At 33.4% G+C, this 22,985-nt stretch overlaps 1 protein-coding gene across 1 annotated transcript in view; it reads left to right on the top strand.

The window, feature by feature from the left end:
• LOC145673393 (uncharacterized) overlaps positions 1-22,985 on the top strand; it is a 475,904-nt gene that overhangs the window by 21,032 nt on the left and 431,887 nt on the right. Inside the window, exons 3-5 of the mRNA XM_081743051.1 lie at positions 151-231; positions 1,931-2,032; positions 6,584-6,694. Coding sequence (XP_081599177.1) covers positions 151-231; positions 1,931-2,032; positions 6,584-6,694 — 294 coding nt within the window. The remainder of the gene's footprint in view (positions 1-150; positions 232-1,930; positions 2,033-6,583; positions 6,695-22,985) is intronic.

The following is a 22,985-nucleotide window of genomic DNA, read 5'->3' as shown; positions in this document are numbered from 1 at the left end:
AAATTTTGAAATTACTTTAATAGTCATCTTAAAAAGAAATTATTTCTATTATCAATCAAGGGTTTAAATGAGTTTCTACGGGAATTCTGAAAACAATTGATAACTATTGCAAGGTAACTCATATTTTTATGTATTATTGTTCTGTTTCAGATATTTATGATGTTACTACTATAAAACGTTTTAAAAACATAGAAGCCATTTTATCTAACGAAGCTTATGACACGAGTGATGGTAAGTTCAGTTTTATTTACTGTATAATTTGCACAATACACAGTTTAAACTAGAGCTCCCTAGTGGTTATATATTGAAAAAGTAAATTTATATACAGTATAAGACAATTTTGTTGTGCTATCAAAAAGCTTTGATTGGTTATTTGGAGTCAGAGCTGCAGTTGTACGATATGAGACGCATATAACACTGGTACCACGTACTATTCTGAGTATCTTAGGTGTGTGCCTTAACTAGAAAACATGGATGCGCCTTTGCCAGTTGGCATTAAACGAATGTTAGAAATGATATTCTTTATAACGTTGGACAATGTTCTATCTGAATTAATGGATATGTTATCAATTCGAATAATAAGGCAGATAAAATATAGAAACGTTTCAGATACCATCAGCAACACAAAAGATCGAGGTCTGTGGTTGTGGTTTAAGCACGGTGAGTATTGTATTCATCATCATGCTCTGGGCATCTTTATCTCAAAATATGTTCCAGACACTCATTTAATGAGGCCAGGCTAACTCGGAATCGCATTAAAGCGAAGGTTGAATGGAAAGCCACCATCTGGAATCAAGCCTCAGCCGCCTATTTGGTAATAATATTTCTTATGGAATAAGGCGCCGTAGCTTTTGCATGAGAAAGATATATGCAGTATATTTCTTTTCCAAGGCAAAAGCTATGACGTAACATATTTGTATTTGGTAATTGTAATAAGTATAAATAATAACAATATGCAAAATATGTTGACATATATTAATGATTAGGCTGCGCGTTACTACTTTGGCGCAAGAAATTGTCAGTGCGGCTTGTATTCAAGGAATAAAATAGTAAGGTATACCAAAGTAATTTTTTGTGTGGATATAAAGGTTGTGTAATATTTCTCGGAAATGAATACAGGTTACTTTCGGGTAACATTACATTTAGGAAAATAGATATTGCATAGAGAAATGAACATATGACAAGTGGTGAAAAATATAAAACTTGCAAGCACCGCAATGGATACTTCATATGGTATAATTCATATTATTATCTAAACAGACATTAAATTAATTGACTTATAGTTATTTGTGAAAATAATTTGCGACTTAAAATGTGACATATTTCAACTATATTTCAAGTCAGAGTTTACTTAAGTAAAGATTATTATTGACAGATATTCTCCACAATTCACTACTGGCAACATACATGCGTTAATGTTGCAACATTTTGGTGAGTATAACAACACGTTGACTGCTACCGTATAACTGAAGATTTATTTCTTCTACGTCACTGTTCTTGAGCCACTGTGAATGAAATATATGTGCATAGTATATCAAAACAATAAAAAATACGTAAATATCTTGATGTTTTAACTGAACGAAAAGGCTTTTTAACAGCCATGAAGTTTTGCTTTAACAGGGTACACACGGCGCAGAGTAAGAATATTACTTTCGGGAATAGCTTACTCGCAGCTCAGAAAGCAAAATGCCTTGTATATGAAATGTCATACAGATAGCAGTAAGCAATTAATGTTAAGAAAATAACAAGTTTGTTCTCTAGTGTAATAATTGTTGATATCAATGTCATTAAATTAATAATACTAAGTCAAGCTGTTGGCCCCCTATTACATGCATAGGTGGTATATGAGTTGTGGATGAATCTCTCCTAGAGAAACAATTAATTAACGTTCGTTTGTACTTCTTTTTCTTTTTTCTTTTCCTTTTTTTAGAAAGGATTGATGTAGAAAAAAATCCAGAGTTAACTATTGAGTGCCACGCAAGAACAAATGCACTAGATTCAAATTTCCTCATTAACTCTGGCCATTTAATAGGTGGGTATATTTTTACTCTACTCAAAGTTTCTGCAGCATATGTATTTTATTAAATAAGTAAAAAAAACTTTTCTTATTCAAACTACTTGGCTGTATCATAATATAATAGAAAAAAATATTTAGTAGTTCAATTGGAGTCAATAGCGATTTCAATCCATAAACAAGCTCCATTGTTTTTGCTTTATTTGTTTTGAAATGAGTATCTTTATTTGCTGAAGCTTATGCAATCGTCATCAACATTAATTACACCAGTGCTTAAAAGAAGATCTAATTCCAATTTATCAACGAGTTAAATATTTTATAAACAATAGTAATACGATAAAAATTAATTTCTAAATATTTGTTACCCGTATAGCATCAGTACAATGGTTTCTATTAAAAAGAGTTCTGCGACTTCCATATGTTATTGTCCAAAGCATGACACGACAATTGATGTAAAGCATCAGGAACGTAATACGTACTTCAAAGTACACTACTGCAAGAGTAGATCTTTCTTCAAAACAATATCAAGAGCTCAGAAATTTATAGCTTATTCATTTATTTATTTGTTATTTTCCACTAGCTAAAAGCCGCCTGTACGCATTCGAATAATATGTTTATAAATTATGTTTCAATATTTCAAAGATATACAAGTGTTGTTCATTTAATTCTCGGACTGTTATTTTTCTTTAAAGATAAACATTATTAATGGCTAAAAATGCTCACCGCACGTACCTGAAACGACTGAAGTAAATGGAGCTTGGAGTTATAAGAAATAGGAGCTCTTTGTACCAGGAGCACTCTTTCACTGTACCCCTAATCTTTAGACAACTAACATGACAATTCAACGTGGGCCAAAACATGACATGTGGGGAACATTTGAAACAAGAAAGAATGAATAGTAGAGGATCATTTAGAGAATCAGGTGATAGCTAGGCAGAAATTCATTAACGGTACGGTCTAAGCTATAAGAGTTGATGCAAAGAAAAATCATACTGGAATCGTTATAATACAGTGCAGCAAGACTTGTGTTGTTCAAACACACACACAGTGAGATAGAAAAAAAGAGAGAGAGAAAGAGAGAAAGCGTGAAAGAAGAGAAATAGCAAAAACAGAACAAAAAAGAAGGAAGGAGGGAAAAATAGCAGCGGTAGACATAGTAATATATTAATTTTTAACCCACAAAAATACATGGTCAGTGTTTTCCCTCCTCCCCTCTTTCCTTTATAGGATAAATTTCTTTGAGTGGAAATCTCGAACATAATTTATAGCGCTTAATTCATTAAAAAAAAATAATGGAAATCAAGACGTGTAAGCGAACCAAGAATCTTCAGAATGAGGGTCTCAAACACTTTCCGCTTGCTACATATATCATAATATATGTGTTGTTAAATCACCCATTAAAGCCGCTTCTATTAGACAATTACTCCCAGTTTCATTTGACGTTTAAATTTTGTTTTGGTTCTTTATGCATCTATGATTCAGTCTCACTTGGTTCCATAATAATAATAGATTATTATATCAATATTAAGTATGAATTAATCCACTTGAGAAACTGCTGTTACACCAACATATAAATTGGATTAATCGAAGTTTAAAAGAGTGATTTCGTAAATGTATAAAACTAATACAAATTCTTGAGGAAGCCAGTTGCAATAGTAATCAAGTGCAAATGACATCTCGTAGTATTGTTACGCTGCACACCTGCAATATAAATAGAATTTTGGGATCCCCGTTTAAAATCTCCGACCGTGAGTAAGTGGCTAATGCACGGTTCGTTCAGTAACCAACTTGGGTTCAAATTCCTTTGTGTAGAAGTAACTTTTTCGTACAAAATACATACGTATATGTTCATGTTTGTTATAATAATTGCTTTCTTCCGTTTTCCTTAGATTATCTTAAATTAATGGCCATGGATTAGTGGAGGTTGGGAAAAGTTAGGTGCTTCGTTTCTGTCGGCTCATTTCACCAAATTTTACTCAAAGAACAATGATGTGTATTCGAGAAATTCGTTCCGTAAAATCTTACGCAGATTCAGTATGAGTCGTATATTACAATGAGAATAAAAATCATTGAAATAACCGTCAACGATGCAACAGTCATTGACATTATCATTACTGAGAATGAGTCATGAGGTTTTGCCTACAATACCGAATTTCGTTCATATGGAAGCGAATTGGAGGCCTGAGATCCAAATAGCGAAGGTAAATCCAATTATCAGTAGAAGTGTTATCGACTGCATTTCTTGTTATCGCTAAACTGTCTATAAGTAGTTACAAGTTATTCGCAATTACATTCGTCGTAAACGGCCGAACAACTTGGTTCCTGGACATTGGCATTAACAATATGAAGATGCTTTGTGTCACACTTCAACACCAGTGTCCAACTTCTTGGACGAAAGCAATATTTGTAGGGTCCAACATATGGGTTCGTGTAATTTCTTTGTTCCCTATACTGAAATCTACCTTAAAAGGAAAACAATTGGATAGTATTCATGGCATCCAGGGTAAGACGTGAGTGAACTCCTGCAGACATATTATCAGCGTTTTGATGGCTGTTTCCAGCAATGACTACAGGAATGATGTGTAGATACACCAAGGGAGGACTTAGAAAGGGACAGACCAGAATACATAGTAAGTTGTGCTTATGATTCTTTTAGAGCATCAATTCAACAATTAAACTTAAAGCCCCCGTATATGAAGGCAAGGCTTTTCTCGTTATAATGGATATTTCGATTGGAAAAATAACAAAGTTTCAGCTAGATCGAAATGCTAACGACATTGATAAATCCATTGTAAATCGTATGTGGTTCTCCCTGTGGGGATTCGATAGATTGCGTCAAATTCATTTTTTATGTACTAAGAAAATAGTATAAAAATTTCTATCTCTCTGCCCTTAGAAGCTGAAGTTTTGAAAATTAAATTACACTTTTCATAACGATTTATCACTTTAACTTTGGAAAAAACAGAACATATTTAAATGAGTTTACCATAATAATGAAATTATAAAGGTATATATATATAACCCTGAACAGAATGTCAAACTTAATTTGTCAATAAAGTAACCAGATTGTTCATTTTCACGGAATAGCTTTCGTTTCTGTGACCATTCTTTGTAGGCAAGTTTGATTTCCGTTAAATGATAAAAATGTCAAGTTTTCAAATTGTACTTTCTTGTTGTAGACATTCATTTTGACGAGTTTATGTTTCTATTTCCACTTAGTCTTTTCATATATTTTCACGTGTAATGATAAGACGAAAGTATTATTCAAAATACGATTTACAACCAGTGCAAGTTCCTTATTAATATAGTGATTTGTTCAGTTCTGTAAGATGCACAAGCTGACATTACATGTATTACATTACATACACTGAGAGGAGACATAATTTGAATGTTCAAGTTGTAAATTGATATCAATGTGAGTAGCTTCAAAGATATAAAAAGTACGGAGGCAATTTTACTAATCTCCGTAAAGTCAGTAGAGGAGAGTTACGGAAGATGTTAAAACGGACATAAGACAAAGCTGTTCATTGGACGTTTCTTATCCCGCAAACCGAAGGACAGTCTCTGCAATTAAACCATTGTGGAGAAGCTATCGTGAAACATATCGAGGGCACTCGAAGAGCCAGCCGAGAGTAAACATGGGTTGTAATTAGTTTTCTCCTGGCGGAAGGGGATGATGAAACCATGTTTCATCGTTGAATGACTACGAATTATGACGAGACCTCTATGGCTGTTGCATACATAAGTGCTTCATAGAATATAAAGTAGGAGTTACGGACGTACACGACGACTGTAGCGACGGGTGGAAATCTATGGCAGCAGACATCCTTGATGAACGCATGAATTACGTAGTTCGTGAAAAGCATAGATTTATGATATGTCTGGTTTTGCAATATCAGGGAACTTAAGAGCCGCTTAGAGAAATCAAATACATCTTTTAGTTAACGCTTCGCTGTCTCTTCGTTTCATACTAGGCATGTTTTCACGCTCGCTACTCCACTATGATTGAATGACAGTCTTTCCGGTGCGGGATTCGGGAAACGTTCATATAACAGCTTTGCCTTATCCGATTTTCTCGTTTGGTGACTTTATGCAGGTTGAAAAAATGTCCTCGTAAATATTACTTTTCTGTGACGAAATCAAACCTAAGACTGATTTGCTGAAAGAAGTTACAGGTTGAGAAAACTCTGAAAGTCTGTCATTAAAATCATTTCTTAAAAATCCGTGTGTTTTCTAAACTTCGTAAAATTGTAACCCTATCTCTAAACAAATCAAATGTTGCACACACTATCAAAGGAAATAGCAGTGGACAATTTTGTGTCGCACGTTCAACTGTTACTTATGTGTAATTGTAGCATCATTTATTCTTAGGTTTCTAGACTAACTCCTTCTAGCGATGACATTCGAAGACCTAAATATAGACTTTCATCAATCGAAGATCTGGGGATAATAGAGAGAAACAATCTACTTGGAACATGGAGTAACTAATGTTCCAATAAATTTACTAAGTACGATATTTCTACTAGATTTACTAAATCATTGAAATAAATATACTTTTTTATATTTCAGAGCCAAATGTTGGAATTGATTACTTTAAGGATTCGAAGAGGTTTGAGGATTGGATGCCTAGTGATGGGTGGTCAATAGTTGATAGCTTCTTTGAAATAGAACATTTACCAGGTTCGTAGTATTGTAACGAAATAAATTATTTAAGTTTTTTTTATTCTTGATTGATTGATCGACTCTGCTATAATTGGGATGTCAGTAGTTAGGATATTTGTCCCCGTCACGATCTGATCAATGAATAACAAATACAATACATTAATGTTTCAAAATAGAACTTCTAATAAAGTGTAGTTCAAGAATAATTTTGACGAAATAAGAAATTAAACGGTAACTATATGAATTAAAATATCGATCACCAGAAAGCTGAACGCTAACGCTGAGAAGCAAAATATAAAATACATATTATAGATATAACAAGAACATACCCCAAAAAGCAATATCAGTAGCATATAGCAAGGGGCATCTAAACAGAAAACCTTAAGAGGCGTAAATTATATCAATTTTATAAATAAAAGTGAAAATATGATCACAGATGACCGCATTACCCTCTAAACCCAAAGAATTCTACTTACTCAAAGGTTTTGTAAGGTAAGGTAATACAATTTTCATAATATGAGTGGTTAGAGTCATGCAATACGTGCAAATAGGTATGTGTAAAATGAGAGTACGCCGTATGCAAGTTGTACAAAACTACAAAGCGACAAGCACGCAACGATGTCTGTTAATTCTTGAATATACAGGTACGTACCAATTTAATGGCTACATCTAAAGGTGCTCAGTAGTTGTTTCGAAACTGAATCATAGTGGTTAAATTATGTTTAGATCAGGAAATTTACTGCGCAAACAGGTGTCCAACTTAAATACAGTCTGTTGAGCGGAACAGCAATAGATCTAGGTGTTGTAAATGAACGGATTATCATCTTGTAACATAAGAGTCCTTATTCAGAAGCAACATCTGGACCACAGTGTGCAGATTCTAAAATGGAAACAAGTAGTGACGAAATCGATAAGCCCTATCACAAGGCCAACTGAAAATTAGGATATTACATCAAAACATCAAAATTCCACCGCCATATATGACAATTGGGTAGAGACTCAGCGTATCAAAAGCATTCCGCAACATCCGCTGCACAAATCCATCACACATAAATACGTCCCATGGATTGAAACAACTTTAACGAAGATTCATCCGATTAAATCACGTTTCAAGACCTTAGCAGTCCATGCTGCATATTTACTGCACTATTGGTGTCGTGTGAAATCGTTATGGTCCATTATAATCGGTTTTTGCTAATACAGTCCGACCTCATACATTCATGTTATAAAAGTGACAGAGTGTGATTGTTGACACGGGCTTTCCAGACCACTGCTTGCGTTCCTTCGTCAGTTTTACCGACGTCGCATAACGATTCTGAGTTAGAACGCTCGGTGGAACCTGTTACTGAATGTTTTCTTCCATAATCTGTTCTTCTTAGCCGATATGGTTTCGCTGTGGGTTTGTAGGTCATTATCTCTTGAACATAGTTTTCCAGACGCACTCAACACACTTGCAACCTATGTCACACTCGCACTATATAACTGAATGTCAATAATTTGCCATCTTTTAAAATCAGAGTTCAATATTATCACAGTCTGTTCTGTTCACTGCACAAAGGCGATCTACCGCCTTTCGGGCACTAGTACAGAGTATCTCCTAATATACCATGACCAATAGTCTGGCTGTGCATTCGATGGCAGAACGTTGTCGACCGAGAAATATAACGTGTTTTATACTCCAAGCGTTTCCATGAATTAATAAGGTCCTGTAGGTTTTTTTGAGTGAAACTTATTTTCATTGACGTGGAGCGATTCGCTTCCTAGGATAAAGTGAATCCCCTGGAGGAAGTTGTACTGAGTTCGGGATGGGAAATAGTCGTCCGGTACAATACTTGCTAATCTGGCATTGTTATGCTGTATTTGAAAGCCCATTGTCCCAAATGTTGTCATGTCCCGATGCCAAGTCATTTATTACTAGCTGCGCAAGAAAGTCTCACTCAATAGGTTATTTGAGCGATCTGTAGTTTCAGCGGGAACATAAAAACTTTAAGCGAATATGTATATTCTCAACGACCAGACGTAAACAAAATGTTTTTCCAAAATATCTTCAGTACATGACGCATTGTTAGTTCCATCGAGAATTTGAATGAAATTTCTTGCAAGCCTTTTTGTGTTTCAATTATCTTCATTACCAGATACATGTAAGTTTCAATAATCACGAGGCAAATGACAATTCAATTTGATTATCAATACTGATGTATTATGCATTAAGTACACTTTTCATATTTATCTATGTTATTTCACACTTAGAATTATATCAATGTATACTTTCCTATTTTGTATCTTGTTACACTAAATACAAATAATATTGTACATAATATTCATCTTGGAAATCTATCTCCAAAATTGAGATCTTAAATGAAGATTATGGAAATGCTACTACCAAACTTGGGAAGTGCAAAGTAATGGAAACAGGTAGCAATGACTTCCACAATTGACAATCAGAGAAACTTGTGAAAATGGCCAAGACAGTCTCTTTCTTCCCTCAAACGTATAAAAGCTTAGGTGTTACTAACATTCAGAAATAAAATCCAGATTGAAATAAGCAAAATTTTAGTAGTAGTGTGATGTGTGTTATTGTTCATTATTAAAGAGACCAAAGGGCATATAAGTCCGCGAAGGGGAAAATGTGCCCTAAATTAGCGAGCTACAACAGGGACTTCTGATCCTCCTATTTTTGTTTAGAAAAGCATTTTACGACCAGAAATTATGCTAATGCAACAAATCTTTTGTGTGTTTTTTTTTAAATGTTGTAAAAGAGTGTGAAAAAGCAGATATGTAAAGCTACTTGAAAGATAACGGGTAAAACTTAACCTGGGATAGAGTGTAATGGTCTAAGTTTTACGGAGAATAGTCCACTCTCTAATGGAGGAAAGTAAACAGATATATTAGGTTGATATTTTAATAAATATTACAAAATAAAAACGCAGCAGTTTATTCAAAGAGCTTATTTATGATAATATTTTCTTTTTATCTTATATCACAAATAAAAACAACAAATATAAAGTACTTATCTTAGGTAGTGTTCAGTGGTATTAATATCATTTTCGTAGAAAAGCAAGACTAGAATACGAGACTTCCAAAATACAAGGGAGTGAAGTTCTATTACCAATGTTGTACAAAATGAGGCATAATATTTGTATGTATAATTGAGAACATGAAAAAGGTAATTTACAATATATAAGAGTTACTTATACTATAAGATACAATACGTTATTATTAGCAAAATCTGTACATGAGTTTTTTTAACCTCTAAAAGGAATTTCAGTTAGAGATCAAACACACAAAACATAACCAAAATGATCAAAAGTTTGAACTGAACGTTATGTATGTAAAAGGTTCAAATAAGAAATCATCGTATAAAATGTTAAATTATCCTATTATAGTGAATAACTTAAGTGCTATTTTTGTCCATGAACCAAATAAAATTAATTTTATGTGCCATCAAATTTGTTGTCCTGTTAAGAAATAAATAGTTGAAATCTGACTGTGACATATTTATGCAATTTGACGCACCTCGTCCATCTCAAAACCTATGAGTAAGGAAGTTGTTTTGCAAGATATTTTTGTGTTTAACAACAGAACAATCGCTCAAACATAAACACAAAATGCCTTGGAACACGAATCCTATCGAGTCGTGGCACAACGTGACATACAAATCTAAATTGGCTAGAACATAATCCTAATTGATGGATCACGTTACTACCATTTAGAGAGAGGGCATCGAATTTTCGAAGGTATATCAAGAATTGATTGATTGTTTTCGAAAAAGGTATGGATCCTTAAATGTAGACAATATTGGGTTATACCAAGTACTTACATATATTATCAATAAGTAGTTCTGTACGTTTTAGATTTAGAGAAATAAAAGGTTGCTTGTAGAAATAAGTTTCAATTACCAATTTTGCTAATAATTTGAACACGTCTGTGCGTGGCATCTAAAAAAAACAGTCTTAAGTCAACTGAATGAATCCTTTCTCACTTTTCTACATACTTTACTTAATTCTCAACGATACAAGTTGATTTTTAAGTAACATATGTTCCATTTAGCTAAATCACAAACAAAATACAATTTTTCGATGAATTCGTTACATTAAAATTCTAAGAGGTCTATGCTGATTATGTAATTCTAAGATATTTTTAGCAATTTTGAACATTGAGCAACTCTAAATTCAATGTAGCTTCGAATTGCAGTCGCTTGAAATATATTTCAAAGTGCACATGTACTGGATTTGTGTACTACTTAGCAAATACACTTGTACTACTCAGCAAATAAATAGAAATCATCTGTATTAAATTCAAAATCCCAAAGACAATTGATAACGTAATGCATTGGTGAGGCTCCTTCTAAATTCATTTCCCGAAAGCCATTTGGTAAATCATCACTTATTAAATTAAGCATAAGCTGTCAACGAAAATAGGCATTCAGGAAGTGAGGACGGATCACTTCAAATTTGATTCTTCCAGTAGTACAATTATCAGGACCTTCATTTAAATGTAATTAAGCAAGTTACCATTATTTTCAAGGGAAAATATCTTATTTCACTGGATTCAAATTCTAATTATAACAATGACAACAAACAATTTTGTGCAACGTTTCTGGTTAGAAAGCTAATAGATCTGTTATCAAAGCATAAGAAAACTTTCTAAATTCAATATTACGTTAGAGGAAAATAGTATTTCAATACGCCTTATGGTTAAGGTAATCTCCACTGGTGGAATTTGAGATTGAATTGTTTTCAATTCAACTATTTTATTAAAACAACTACATAATAATGTTTTCTCGAATCCAAGATAGATTTCTGTTCTTTGTTTCTAGAATTGATCTTGATTGTGTTAGTTTAGAATTGAAATAGAGTTTTACACGTAGTGTCTACGCAACTCTTTGGATTTAGTGAGTCTCTACTAGGAGGATGCATGTCACTGTTAGGATGTGTACATCATTTTTAGAACTGCCACTGTCAGGAGACGAAAACAAATTACAATAGATCCAATTTGCTATTTTGCTACTTTTCATATTTAGCATACTAACAAAGAGACATTCTATTCTAGAATAATAAAATATTTCAATTGAATCAAATTGGCATAGAATGCCATACTCTCAAATGGATCGCTCATTTGCTGCAACAGTGGCATTACTCGAAAATCGCAACTTTTCAGAAAACTAGTTTAAATGTTTCAATATTTTATAATTTTGACTATTATTGGATAAAATATGTTTATTCTTTGCCGTTGAGATATTCTAATCCATAAATGCCGGTAAAACGTATGCATTCGGACTTAGCCAATTTTTGTAGTAAAATGTCATTTTAATGACGAACCATGTGCTAATACTGCTTTCTTGTTTTAAAACTGAATAGTTTATTATTGCGACTTATTTTGGATTGTGTCAGGTTTGAAGTATACCCTAATCAGAGGTAATGAAGGTCAATATTTCAGAAGAAAGATTCTGAAAATAATAGGACACCTTTCCATTAAAATTACCGTACATTTAGTATAAGTGAACCCTCGCAACTGAGATATGACAGTATTGCAACGAAAGTAGCTGACAACAGGTTCAAACACAATAACAATACAATTGCTCTCTGTCGGCCAATTGTGCAATTTCAGACGTATTGCTCTAGCAATAGCAAGAAGATGCATGAAGGCCCTTTCCTTCCTATTACCTCAATAAGGATAATTTTTAAGCTGTGTCACTTTTGACCCAAATGAAAGATTTCTCAAAATCTACGCAAAACATGTACGCTCGAGCATTTTATTTCATTTCCCTTGATATGACTCACCGATTAAGAGGCCTAACATTCGGACAGTATTATACGTTAAACATAAATCAAAATTTAAATTTTAAGAAGAATTTACAAGAACATCACATTGAACGTGCTGTGGACTGTCTTCTTGCTAGTGTCGCAATGGAAAGCCTGATAAGACTATACTTTACGATCAACTTCATCTTGATAGGTGCTATGGTTATTATATATCATCAATTTCTAGGTTTAGAACAACAACAAGTTTTTTCGTTAATTGCTAATAATGTTGTATAGTATACAAAAAATTGTTTATATCTTTGGTATTGATGATAATTTTGAAATAATAAAGCAAGAACCGGGGACCAGAGTTTTTATTATTGAAAGGTGATTCTCTTAAAACATTTTAATATTACTACTAATTTAACTAATTGTTTTGTTGTTCAGGTGTTATATTTATTAGGATTGACATCTCTGTTTATAACATTGTGCTGGTTCGTGGTTTCATGTAGCGTTTGGTTTGTGTTTTCAATTTTAATGTGTTGCAAGAAAGAGGAGGGATATTAAAACTCCATAACAGAAGAAATATAATGTAATTGCAGGGTTGGCACCAGCAATTATTAATGTTTATAAATGTACTTAAAAGCTAGGCACTTTTTAAATTCCTTTCAGTGTTCTAAAATGTATCATCAAAGCTTATATAATTGGAAATGTATTCCAAAATCACTGACAACCGATACCCTAGTAATTTTGAAAATTACGTGTGTATAAAATTATCAGCATCTAATTGGAAATACGCAATAACCTCGTGTTATAATTATATCTGTTTATAGAAACTACAGATAATACATCAAGAAAAAGCAAATAAAAATAAATTGGTTTTATAACACATACTTGTGAATTGAGTAAACTGAAGTTTGCAATTTCAGAAATGTCATATAATACTTCCAAATTTAACAAGTCTGTATGACGTGACGATTTCACGGCATCTGTACATCGTGGCTCGAAAGAAACAGGCGTTGAATGATTTCCAATGGAATCGATTGTCATGCTGCTTGTATGTGAGTCTATTGCTATAAACAAGGGGATAGTAGCAAACAATTAGGTGACCAACCTTGTCGCACATATTTTGATAGGTGCATGTCAAGTAAACAAAGGTTAGGAAGCAGCCGCAAACAACGTTTCCCCAATAAAGCTTTTACATTCGCGGCTACACGTTGTCTTGCTGAACTATGGCATTCGAAATTATTCCAACGTAGACTGAGTTTGGCTTCTAGAATTTTATAGTGGTGATGTTATCTTTCATATTATATAACCTAAATTGCATGGTTTGCTAGTCGATAATACAAGGAGACATTCCACTTTCACTAATGTAGCAAAACACATATTTTTACAGCACTTGGGCTATAGGAAGGATTATAGCGAAATTCACGGCGAAATCTTGACCGCCTATTACTCAGACACCCTACTGAGGGTTTCATGCTGAATTTGTAACCAAGATGTTTGCGCCTCAGGGTGAAAGTAAGTAAATGAAGAGGCTCCAGTACAAACCTAACAGACTGGGTCGAATTAACATTAAAGGTAGTTTAATCCTTTTACTGCAGCACCTTTGAAATACTGTGGATGTCGCTATACGACCTGCCATAACCATACGGCAAGATGAATTCCATGATATCATAACATTGTAAGGACCACTGTATGATCATTCCCGCATACGGTTCTCTTTTGTTCATTGGTTACCCATCAATGACACAACAAACATTATCATTTTGACGTGCCTAATAACTATATACGTTTCGTGGTACGAAAATCCGCCTTTTATTAGGTCGAATTGAGTCCTCTTTCTTATGCAATAACCTCTTTACATTTCATCTTTTGGTGTTGACAAAGTATTGTGAGGTTCATGTGCGCCTTGTATAATAGTTAGCGTGACTGCGTTTAACCACTTTACTGTTACAACTTTCTAAAATAAACGGCTAAGGGTTACACTGATGTTATAGCCAAGAAATAGTAATATATGTCTACAAATTTTAAATGATACGATGGAGAAAAAACGACTCAGATGGGAAAGAAAAATCAGATCGATTGACACCCATCATAAAATTGAACTACAACAGTTCCAAGCTAGGCAGTCATTAACATCTAACAACCACTATAACTATCAAAAGCAATGAAATGTTTAATGGAGCTAGTCAATAACTATGATTTAACTCGAAATCGTACTAGTAGGATTAACGTAAATATGTAGTTAACGGGAAATATGTAAGAATAAAGAATAAATTTAAATTCAAATGTGTAGTAAGTAGAACAAGGAGTTAAATAATATAGTACGGCGAAACGTTCTTGACAGCACTCCTAACTTGTTTTATTTTTGTCGCTAATAACGTAAAAGTAGTTATAAAGATAAAAGGATAACTTCGCTTTACCATATGAGGATTAGAAAATAAATCACTAAATCTAAGAGATGAAAAGACAGAGTTTCGAAAATAAAGCCCTGAGAGTAAAATTCTACTTGGAACGAAACAATCAAACGAAAGGTAGAGGTTTTGAAAGGAAAGGTTTCCAAGATTTAATTGTCGACAAAGATGAAATAAATAGTTAAATCAAAATGTGTAAGAGTTCTATGCGTTGATCAATTCCCCAGCGTGCAACTTTTGTGCACGTGATTCAAGGTTCGATTTCCGTTGAGTGAGCAAGGAAGTTAGACGCTTTGCCATGGTTATGACTTCAACTTAAACCGTACGTCTACGTCTCATAGAGTATCGGTACTGGAAAGGAACGGTAAACTTCAATAAAACAATAAAAAAAAAATCAAAACACGTGAGATGAGTAAGATCGAGATTCAAACATTCGGTAATCGCAGATCACTACTCCTGCGTTGAAAAAGGCTTTATTGCAGTGGGTACTTTGTCATTATTGCATTATCGCCACCCCTCGGAGGTTACACATGATGCGCGAAAAAAACTTATGTTTTCCTATCAGTAACTCTAACTGCACTAATTGTTAACGTACATTAGTATCGTCATCAAAATCTTTCTTTATTTCTAGCTGCAAGATCACATTAAAAGACGTCAATATAATAAGAAATGTTGATGACACGGAAGGAGATAAGGAAAGTGAAGTAAAATTGGACGTTAAAAATCTGATTGATAACGACTTTATGTAGCCTACAATGTTTGGGGTATTGATATTTTTAGTGGTAAGATTTCGTTTCTCAGACGATGGAATTCAAGTTCTTTGAGGAGACCTAATTTGTCACCTTTATCTTTACTTTTTCCTCCTAGGTTTAGTTCTGTCAAAACTTTCTTTTGAACAGACTCCACGTCTAGATTTCGGTATTCTTATTTCAATTATTTTTGTATTAATACTTTGATGTTTCAATCCTCGTAATAGTCGTATATTATCTTCACATATTAATAATACCAGGTAACTTTTGTATCAGTTACAGACAATTATTTAACGAGTGGGATCCCTAATAAATAAACAGAAAATAAACTTGGAAAGTCAGATTCATTTTATTATTTTTAAAAACACTATAAATTACTAGAATTTAACCATTGGAAATAACGAAAGTAGTATTAATACTTTAAAACACTTGTTATAAACATATTTATATATTTTAGTCGGAAATAGTTTTACGTATTGAAATCACATCAAATTGTGCGCCTGTCATCACATCAGGAACATTTAATTATATTTGTTCAATTTTCGGATAAAAGCCTAATTTGCTCGTTGTGTTGTATGGATGTAGGAACTAGTTCTTAACACATAAAGGCTAAGAGAAGCCAAGTATTTGCCAAGAAGATATTTTAATGAAAACATTTCTTATACAGACAAATAGCCAAAAATACGAAAAGAGAATATTGGACATATGCGTAACACAAATTTTCATTCAAATTGTTTGAAACATAGTAGAATGTAATCAAGGCATTTTGATTCTGAAGAGGACAACTTTCAGACTGCTTTACTATTATACCGTTTCTTAAAATTTAATCTGAATATATAATATTTCGTCAAATTATACATAAATATGTTGTTGGAACAGGAAGGGTCAGTTGTATCTTCCTGATGGAAATTCGAAACCACATTTTGCCAATTTACTGCAATATAGGTATGCTATCAATGATGTTCTGAAAGCAATAAATTTAATATTGTGTAGCGTGGGTTCATATCACCATGGAATGGCGCATCCTAAGGTTGTGGATCATGGAGACAATTTCTAGATACATAGGTTAGATGTGACTATATTTAATAAGAAGTCACAAAGGATGTTCCTTCAGCTTGGAGTTTTGGCTTGATGCTAACAACCTCATTATGTAAAAAACGGCACTTGTTCAGAAACATTCACAGAAGGCTCGGACTAGATCCGACAACTTGGCATCACCTCAACAAAGCAAAATGAACATGATATGTACAACATAAAATAAAGGAAGTCTTAATTGGGCAGAGGCCTTAAAATCCCTAAGGATTAAATTAAAGAAATATAGGATCTACCTAGTAGGAGTTTGGGAAGTTAGACGAAAACGAGTAGTGAAATCGGAAAATTTTATTCTTTTACTGGGAAGGAAACGAAAATAGCCAACAAGGAACAGGGTTTTTCGTTTACAAACGAATAATATAAGGAATTAAACAGGTTGAATTTGTTAATGATGTACTTTCTTTTATTACGCTTGAGAGTCGGTAGTGTGATATTGTTCTAAATGTGTATACTACCCCAACAGAAGATAAGGATAAAAATACAAAAGACAATTCCTACGTAGAAGTTTAACGGGTATTTGACAACTCTCGCGATACCGTTTGAAAATTCTATTGGGGGATTTTAATGAGAAGGTAAGACGAGATGATATTTGGAAACCGATTATAGGGAATGAAAGTCTGCATAAGGAAATTAATGATAACGAAATTCATAAATATACGTGGACCTCACCAGATAGAAAAACACACCAGATGGTCCTCACCAGATGGAAAAACAGACTATTAAACTGATTACGTTTTAATAGTCTGAAGTAGGGTCTAGGATAATTGAAGCTTAGTCGTTCAGAGAATTTGACTGACATTGATCCCTAACTGGTCACAGCGATAATATGAGAAAAATTACCGTTGAATAAAAAAATGTATTCGAATCTCAAAACGGAGATGTTTAATTTTTTTTTTAATATGGAAAAGTCAGATACATCAGATTGAAGTGTTGAATAAATGTTCGTTATTAGGAAGTTCGAAGTACACTATTGTTGAGGATGCTTGGGACAAAAATAAGAATAGATTAAAATTTCAGAAAAAGGAAAATTGAGGCACGTGAAAATAAATACGACCAAACCATAGTTCGAAAAAGAAAGAAGAGAATACTACTACGACTACTACTATTACTCCTACTACTACAAAAGGGTAGTAGTAGTAGTAGTAGTAGATTTTAAGTTTAATGTCCCTTTCAGCAGCGAGGCTATATGAGAAGGGACCTACCGATTAAAGTGGAATTGGACCCACATAAATTCCCGTCCGGAATCTAACCCGGGACTCCCACGCCAAAGGCCAGCATAAAAGGGAAAGCAGGCAAAACTGCGTTGCCCATAAAATCCGAACTTTATAATTACACAAAATATCGCTGATGTCAGGCGGAAGACTTCGAAAACTTTTAGAACAAAGAAACGAATTTTTCTGAAATCAAAAATTAATGAATTTGAAAATAGTAGTAAAATAAAAAAATCTTCAGGACATGTATAAGGGCATCAATGAATTTAAGAAAGGGAATCAACCTTTCACTTATAAATTAAGGAAAGTCAATGCAACAATTTGTAATGATACAGATACCATCTTGAATAAATCTAAATATTTCTTTAACGACTTGCTTAACGCAAAGCCGAAAACAATTGTTTGTGGAGAATGTGAACCGCACATAATCATATATTCCGACTCTAACTTATGAGAAATAGACATTTATATAAGGCAAGAAAATACAAATCTCAGTTTGTAAACGAAATTCCGAGTAAACTTTATCTTGAGGTGAAAATTGTGGAACAAATAACATCAACTAATTCTCCTTATCTCTAACAAGCAGAAATGCCACAATATTGGAAAGAATCAATCATTGTTATAATTCACAAGGAACGACTAACCTGATTGTAATAAGTATCGAGGAACCTTCCTTCTATCAACGTTCTAAAAATTCTTTTGAACATTCTGTTGGCATGATTCATCCCATACGGAGATAAAATTGTTAGAGACTATCAGTGCAAATTTAGGGAAAATCAATCAACTGTTGACCAGATATTTACTATTCTACAAATACACGAAAATAAATTTGAATTAAATAACCCGGTACATCAATTATCTTTATTGGGTGCAGAAAGGCCTACAACTTGGTTAATTGAGAAGCATTGTACAACGTTCCTACAGAATTTGGAATACCGGAGAAAATAGTAATATTAAAATGCGCTTAAATGAATCCTAAAGAAAATCGGACTAGAAGAATTCTTGTCTACGAGTATTCACGTTGAGAATGGCCTGAAATATAGAGGTTTGTTGTCACCATTATTATTAAACTTTGTTCTAAGGGATGCTATAAAACGCAATAAGATGGCAACCAAGACCTAAAGCTGAACGGTACTCACTAGTTCAGCGTTCCCAACCGGTGTGCCGCGAATGGGCCGCTGGTGTGCCGCGAGGAAATCGAAACAATTTATTAATTTTATAGGAACCAAATTGCAAGACATAGGAGAAAATGTATATTTGTATTTCACATTATTAAGAACCTCTACTATAAATATACAATTTTAAGTTTCATACTGTGTTACTTATCTGTACATTTTTAATGTTGAAAAACGTATTTATCATTGTCATGACCATTATTGCTGCAGACTATTTCGTAACTTGAAATTTTAACATATCATTCAATAAATTCAACAAAGTAAACATGCATACAAATTACCTACATTTGTGTTTTAAAAGTATAGAAGATTTATTTATTTGTTCGTTATTTAGTGATCTTCCCTTGTAGTTAAAGGTTAAATATAGTTTTCGAAAGAGAAAGTGGATTCTTAAAAACCCGAGTCCTTTTTTTTATTTCATTGCAATTGTTTTCTATTTTAAAATTAGAATGAAAAATAAGCATAATGATTTACCACGGGGAAAAATCAGTGATCGAGCTTTCTTCTTTGTAAGAAGGATAGTAGTAATCACACAAAAATAGTACGGTATTTTATAATTACAAATAATATATATATATATATATATATATATATATATATATATATATATATATATATATATAGGTGTGCCGCGAGAATTCAAGTTACACCTGTAGTGTGCCGCAACCTGAAAAAGGTTGGGAAGCGCTGCACTAGTTTATGGCACATGATGATGATGCAAATCTGGTAGGGAATGATAGAAGAAAAACATATACAAATGAAGAGATGTTGTTAAACACTTAGGGACATGGGTTTAGAAGTAAGTGTATAATGGGAGTGCCGGTTCTGGGTTCGAGTTCCGGATGTCCGTATTCGAAGCGCCATATATAAGAGGAGTTGGGTTCGACTACCGTTTGTTCCTGTTTTATAAGAGGAGTTGGTTCCCGTAACGAAAGCCAGATATAATAAGATTGGGATTCGAACCTTGGATCTCTTTTGGAGTCTTCCTTAACATCATTCATTTGGAAAAGACTAATAGATCCAATAAGGAACTGGCAAGTAAACGAATAGTCTCACTCCCACGGTCCTAGGATTCGGGCGTTAAACGTATCAGAGGCATGAGCCGTTTACCCACCGTCGCTGTTACGTCAGCTCCAAGATACGTTTGGCAGTACCTGTAAAAGAAGTGCAAGGTAGGATAGCCATGCATGATAAACACCAGACGAGTAGTGGGAGACGAAAGTAAATGTTTGTTCTCCACTATTTAGAAGTACCTTACCTGTTTGGTTTTACTCTAAATCATGTACACTATTAAAAGGTAATATTTTCCATTTGCTGAGAAAGAGACAATATGGATCACACACTTTGATATTATTAATACTAATCTCGCTGCATATTAAAAAAAGAAATATTTACGAAATATTTATATTTGACTCGAAACTTCACTGAATATAAAACATTACAAGCGTATGACAACACAAGACACAATATTTCACTTAGACGAAAAGATGGCCCAATCACTGTGGTGAACGTACCGAGACGATACCGAAATAATACGCGAAATTATGACCGAACGAAGATGATAAATCGATTAGTGACTATGCAGTTCACTACAGACACTTCACTTCATCACTATATGAAGATAAGCTTATTTGATGTCTTCATTATACGGTTCATAGTGACACTCCTCTCTGCGTTTGTTCATTCAAAAGTCGACCATGAATATGAGACGAAAATGCATCCCTTACACAACAAGTTACAAATTACTAATTTCGGTAGTTATGCCATTGTAAATATTGCGTGAAACTTATAAGGGAACTTAAGAATATACTGAATGGTTCACTTTATACATTTGCTAATATGATTTCCATGTTAGAGAGCTGGTATTTTTGCGCTTGTCTCGCTTTGTAGGTGTTGACGCTCTCTCTTTGCTTTTTCGCGCGCACTGTTGCCAGTTCACAGCGCAAGAATACACTGACTAAACTAAAATATAGTTCGTAGAAAACATTAAGCTTTGACTTTATTCTATTGCTAATAATATATAATGAATGGTTCATAAGTTAATAGAAATCACATTAAAAACACTGATTGTTCGAATAAGTTGTACAATCGACGATTATTGATAGTTTTCACATTGTCACGTAAAGATCTGTCATCGTCATGAGGGTTCACTGAATGGGCGTTTCTCTCGAGAGTAGCGAAATTCCTCCTCCAAATATGGGCTGACGGGAGGAAGCAAAACTGTCTGGAGAAGTGAGGTACCTTTTGGGTGAGAAATTCCTGAGCATTGTTCTTTTTTAACTGTTGATTAGTCGCATTTCATTTTCAAGAATTGATGCTGGGGAAATACGAGGGTTGGTTTAAATATTCATGCCAATCCATCTTGTTATAGATGGTGGTCGACGGACTGTCCACTGGAGGTATCACCGAAGTGGGCAAGAACCCTGGAATCCAAAACTTCATAACCATACTGCACCACTACAGCAATCACAGCACTCCATTAGTCCATAGAGGATTAATGTCATTTGGAGTTCGTTCACATTGAAGAATAACAGTTTGTAGGCTTCACTCGAACGCACATAATTGCGAAATTCGAAGAATAACGAACGCGAGGGCCATTTACGATAACGCGAGGGCCATTTCGTAAATGTCTTTTAAGTCCTTTCATTTTTATTATTTGTTTATATTTTCCATTTATTTCAATTATTCCTTGAAATATAAACACAAAATAATTTCACTATTGAATATAAATCAATAGCTATTTGTGATTCAAAATACTATTCAACATTATACTTCATAATGTTTTTCAAAATTCAAACTAAATTACACAAACATATTAATATATTCAATGCAATACTATATTCAATAAAGCATATTGGTAAGGTATTGTATTCAATGCCATACTTAACAATGCACAATAATACAAACTAAATGTATACCAATAAGTTTAAAATAGTAAAATTGATTTAAGATTCTGCAATAATACTTCTTAATTCTAAGATAAAACACAATATTATTCAAGAATAGCATATACCACTAAGTAATTCAGCTTATCATGATTTTATTTTTCATAAAGATAAAATATTCCTTACTACTATATGTGTAGAAAATTTATTACAATGAAAACATCAACATTATTCATAAAATTCAAGAGTGTATATTCATTAACATATTAACACAAAGTATTTATCAAGAATATTCGAAATAATTCAACACACCTAAAATATATGATATAGTGTACACGACATGTTCACACTTTATTAAAATTACATGGTAAAAGCACATAAGTAAATATAACACTAAAAATATTTCATTTACTATGAAATGAAATAAACTAGGCATATGCGAGCTCGTTACGCTCGAAGTATATAAAAATATACTGCTTGCATTAAATTCACAAGACCCTACCCCAATTATTTATTAATATGTTTCCATCCCCGAAGCAAAGTGAAAAGATAGAACGTTTGGTTAAAATTTAAAAATAATATAGAGGGGACTAATAAGAAAATTGCCTACTCCGGGCATTACATAACATGAATAACCCAAAATATTGGAGGAACCTTTGCTTCAATGTCTTCAAGTACTGCTTAAAATATTTTCGTATTCAATGAAAAGATTAATACTAAGAGAATGCAACAATAGTTGCTAATGATTAGCATGTACACAACTTACTTGGTACTCATTTATAATAGGATGTCTCATTATATTTTCTTTTCAACTAAACAACGCGCCATGAAGGTGGGTACATGTAACTACCATAACTTACCACATCAAACTTCAAGTATCCTCAGCTGATTAGTAATCCCAGAGGCATACTGATTGGTTAAAACTAATAACTTGACATAACACATCATAAATATAGGTTACTATTAATTGACGCATGGTTGTTAATTAGAAATTGAGAAATTTAATTCATTAATTTAAAATGTACTTATTCAGGTT

Source organism: Thermobia domestica, chromosome 16 (assembly GCF_964235325.1).
Source record: "Thermobia domestica chromosome 16, izTheDome1.hap1.1, whole genome shotgun sequence".
In the NCBI taxonomy this organism is placed as follows: Eukaryota; Metazoa; Arthropoda; class Insecta; order Zygentoma; family Lepismatidae; genus Thermobia; species Thermobia domestica.
This window is presented reverse-complemented; position numbering and strand designations above follow the sequence as displayed.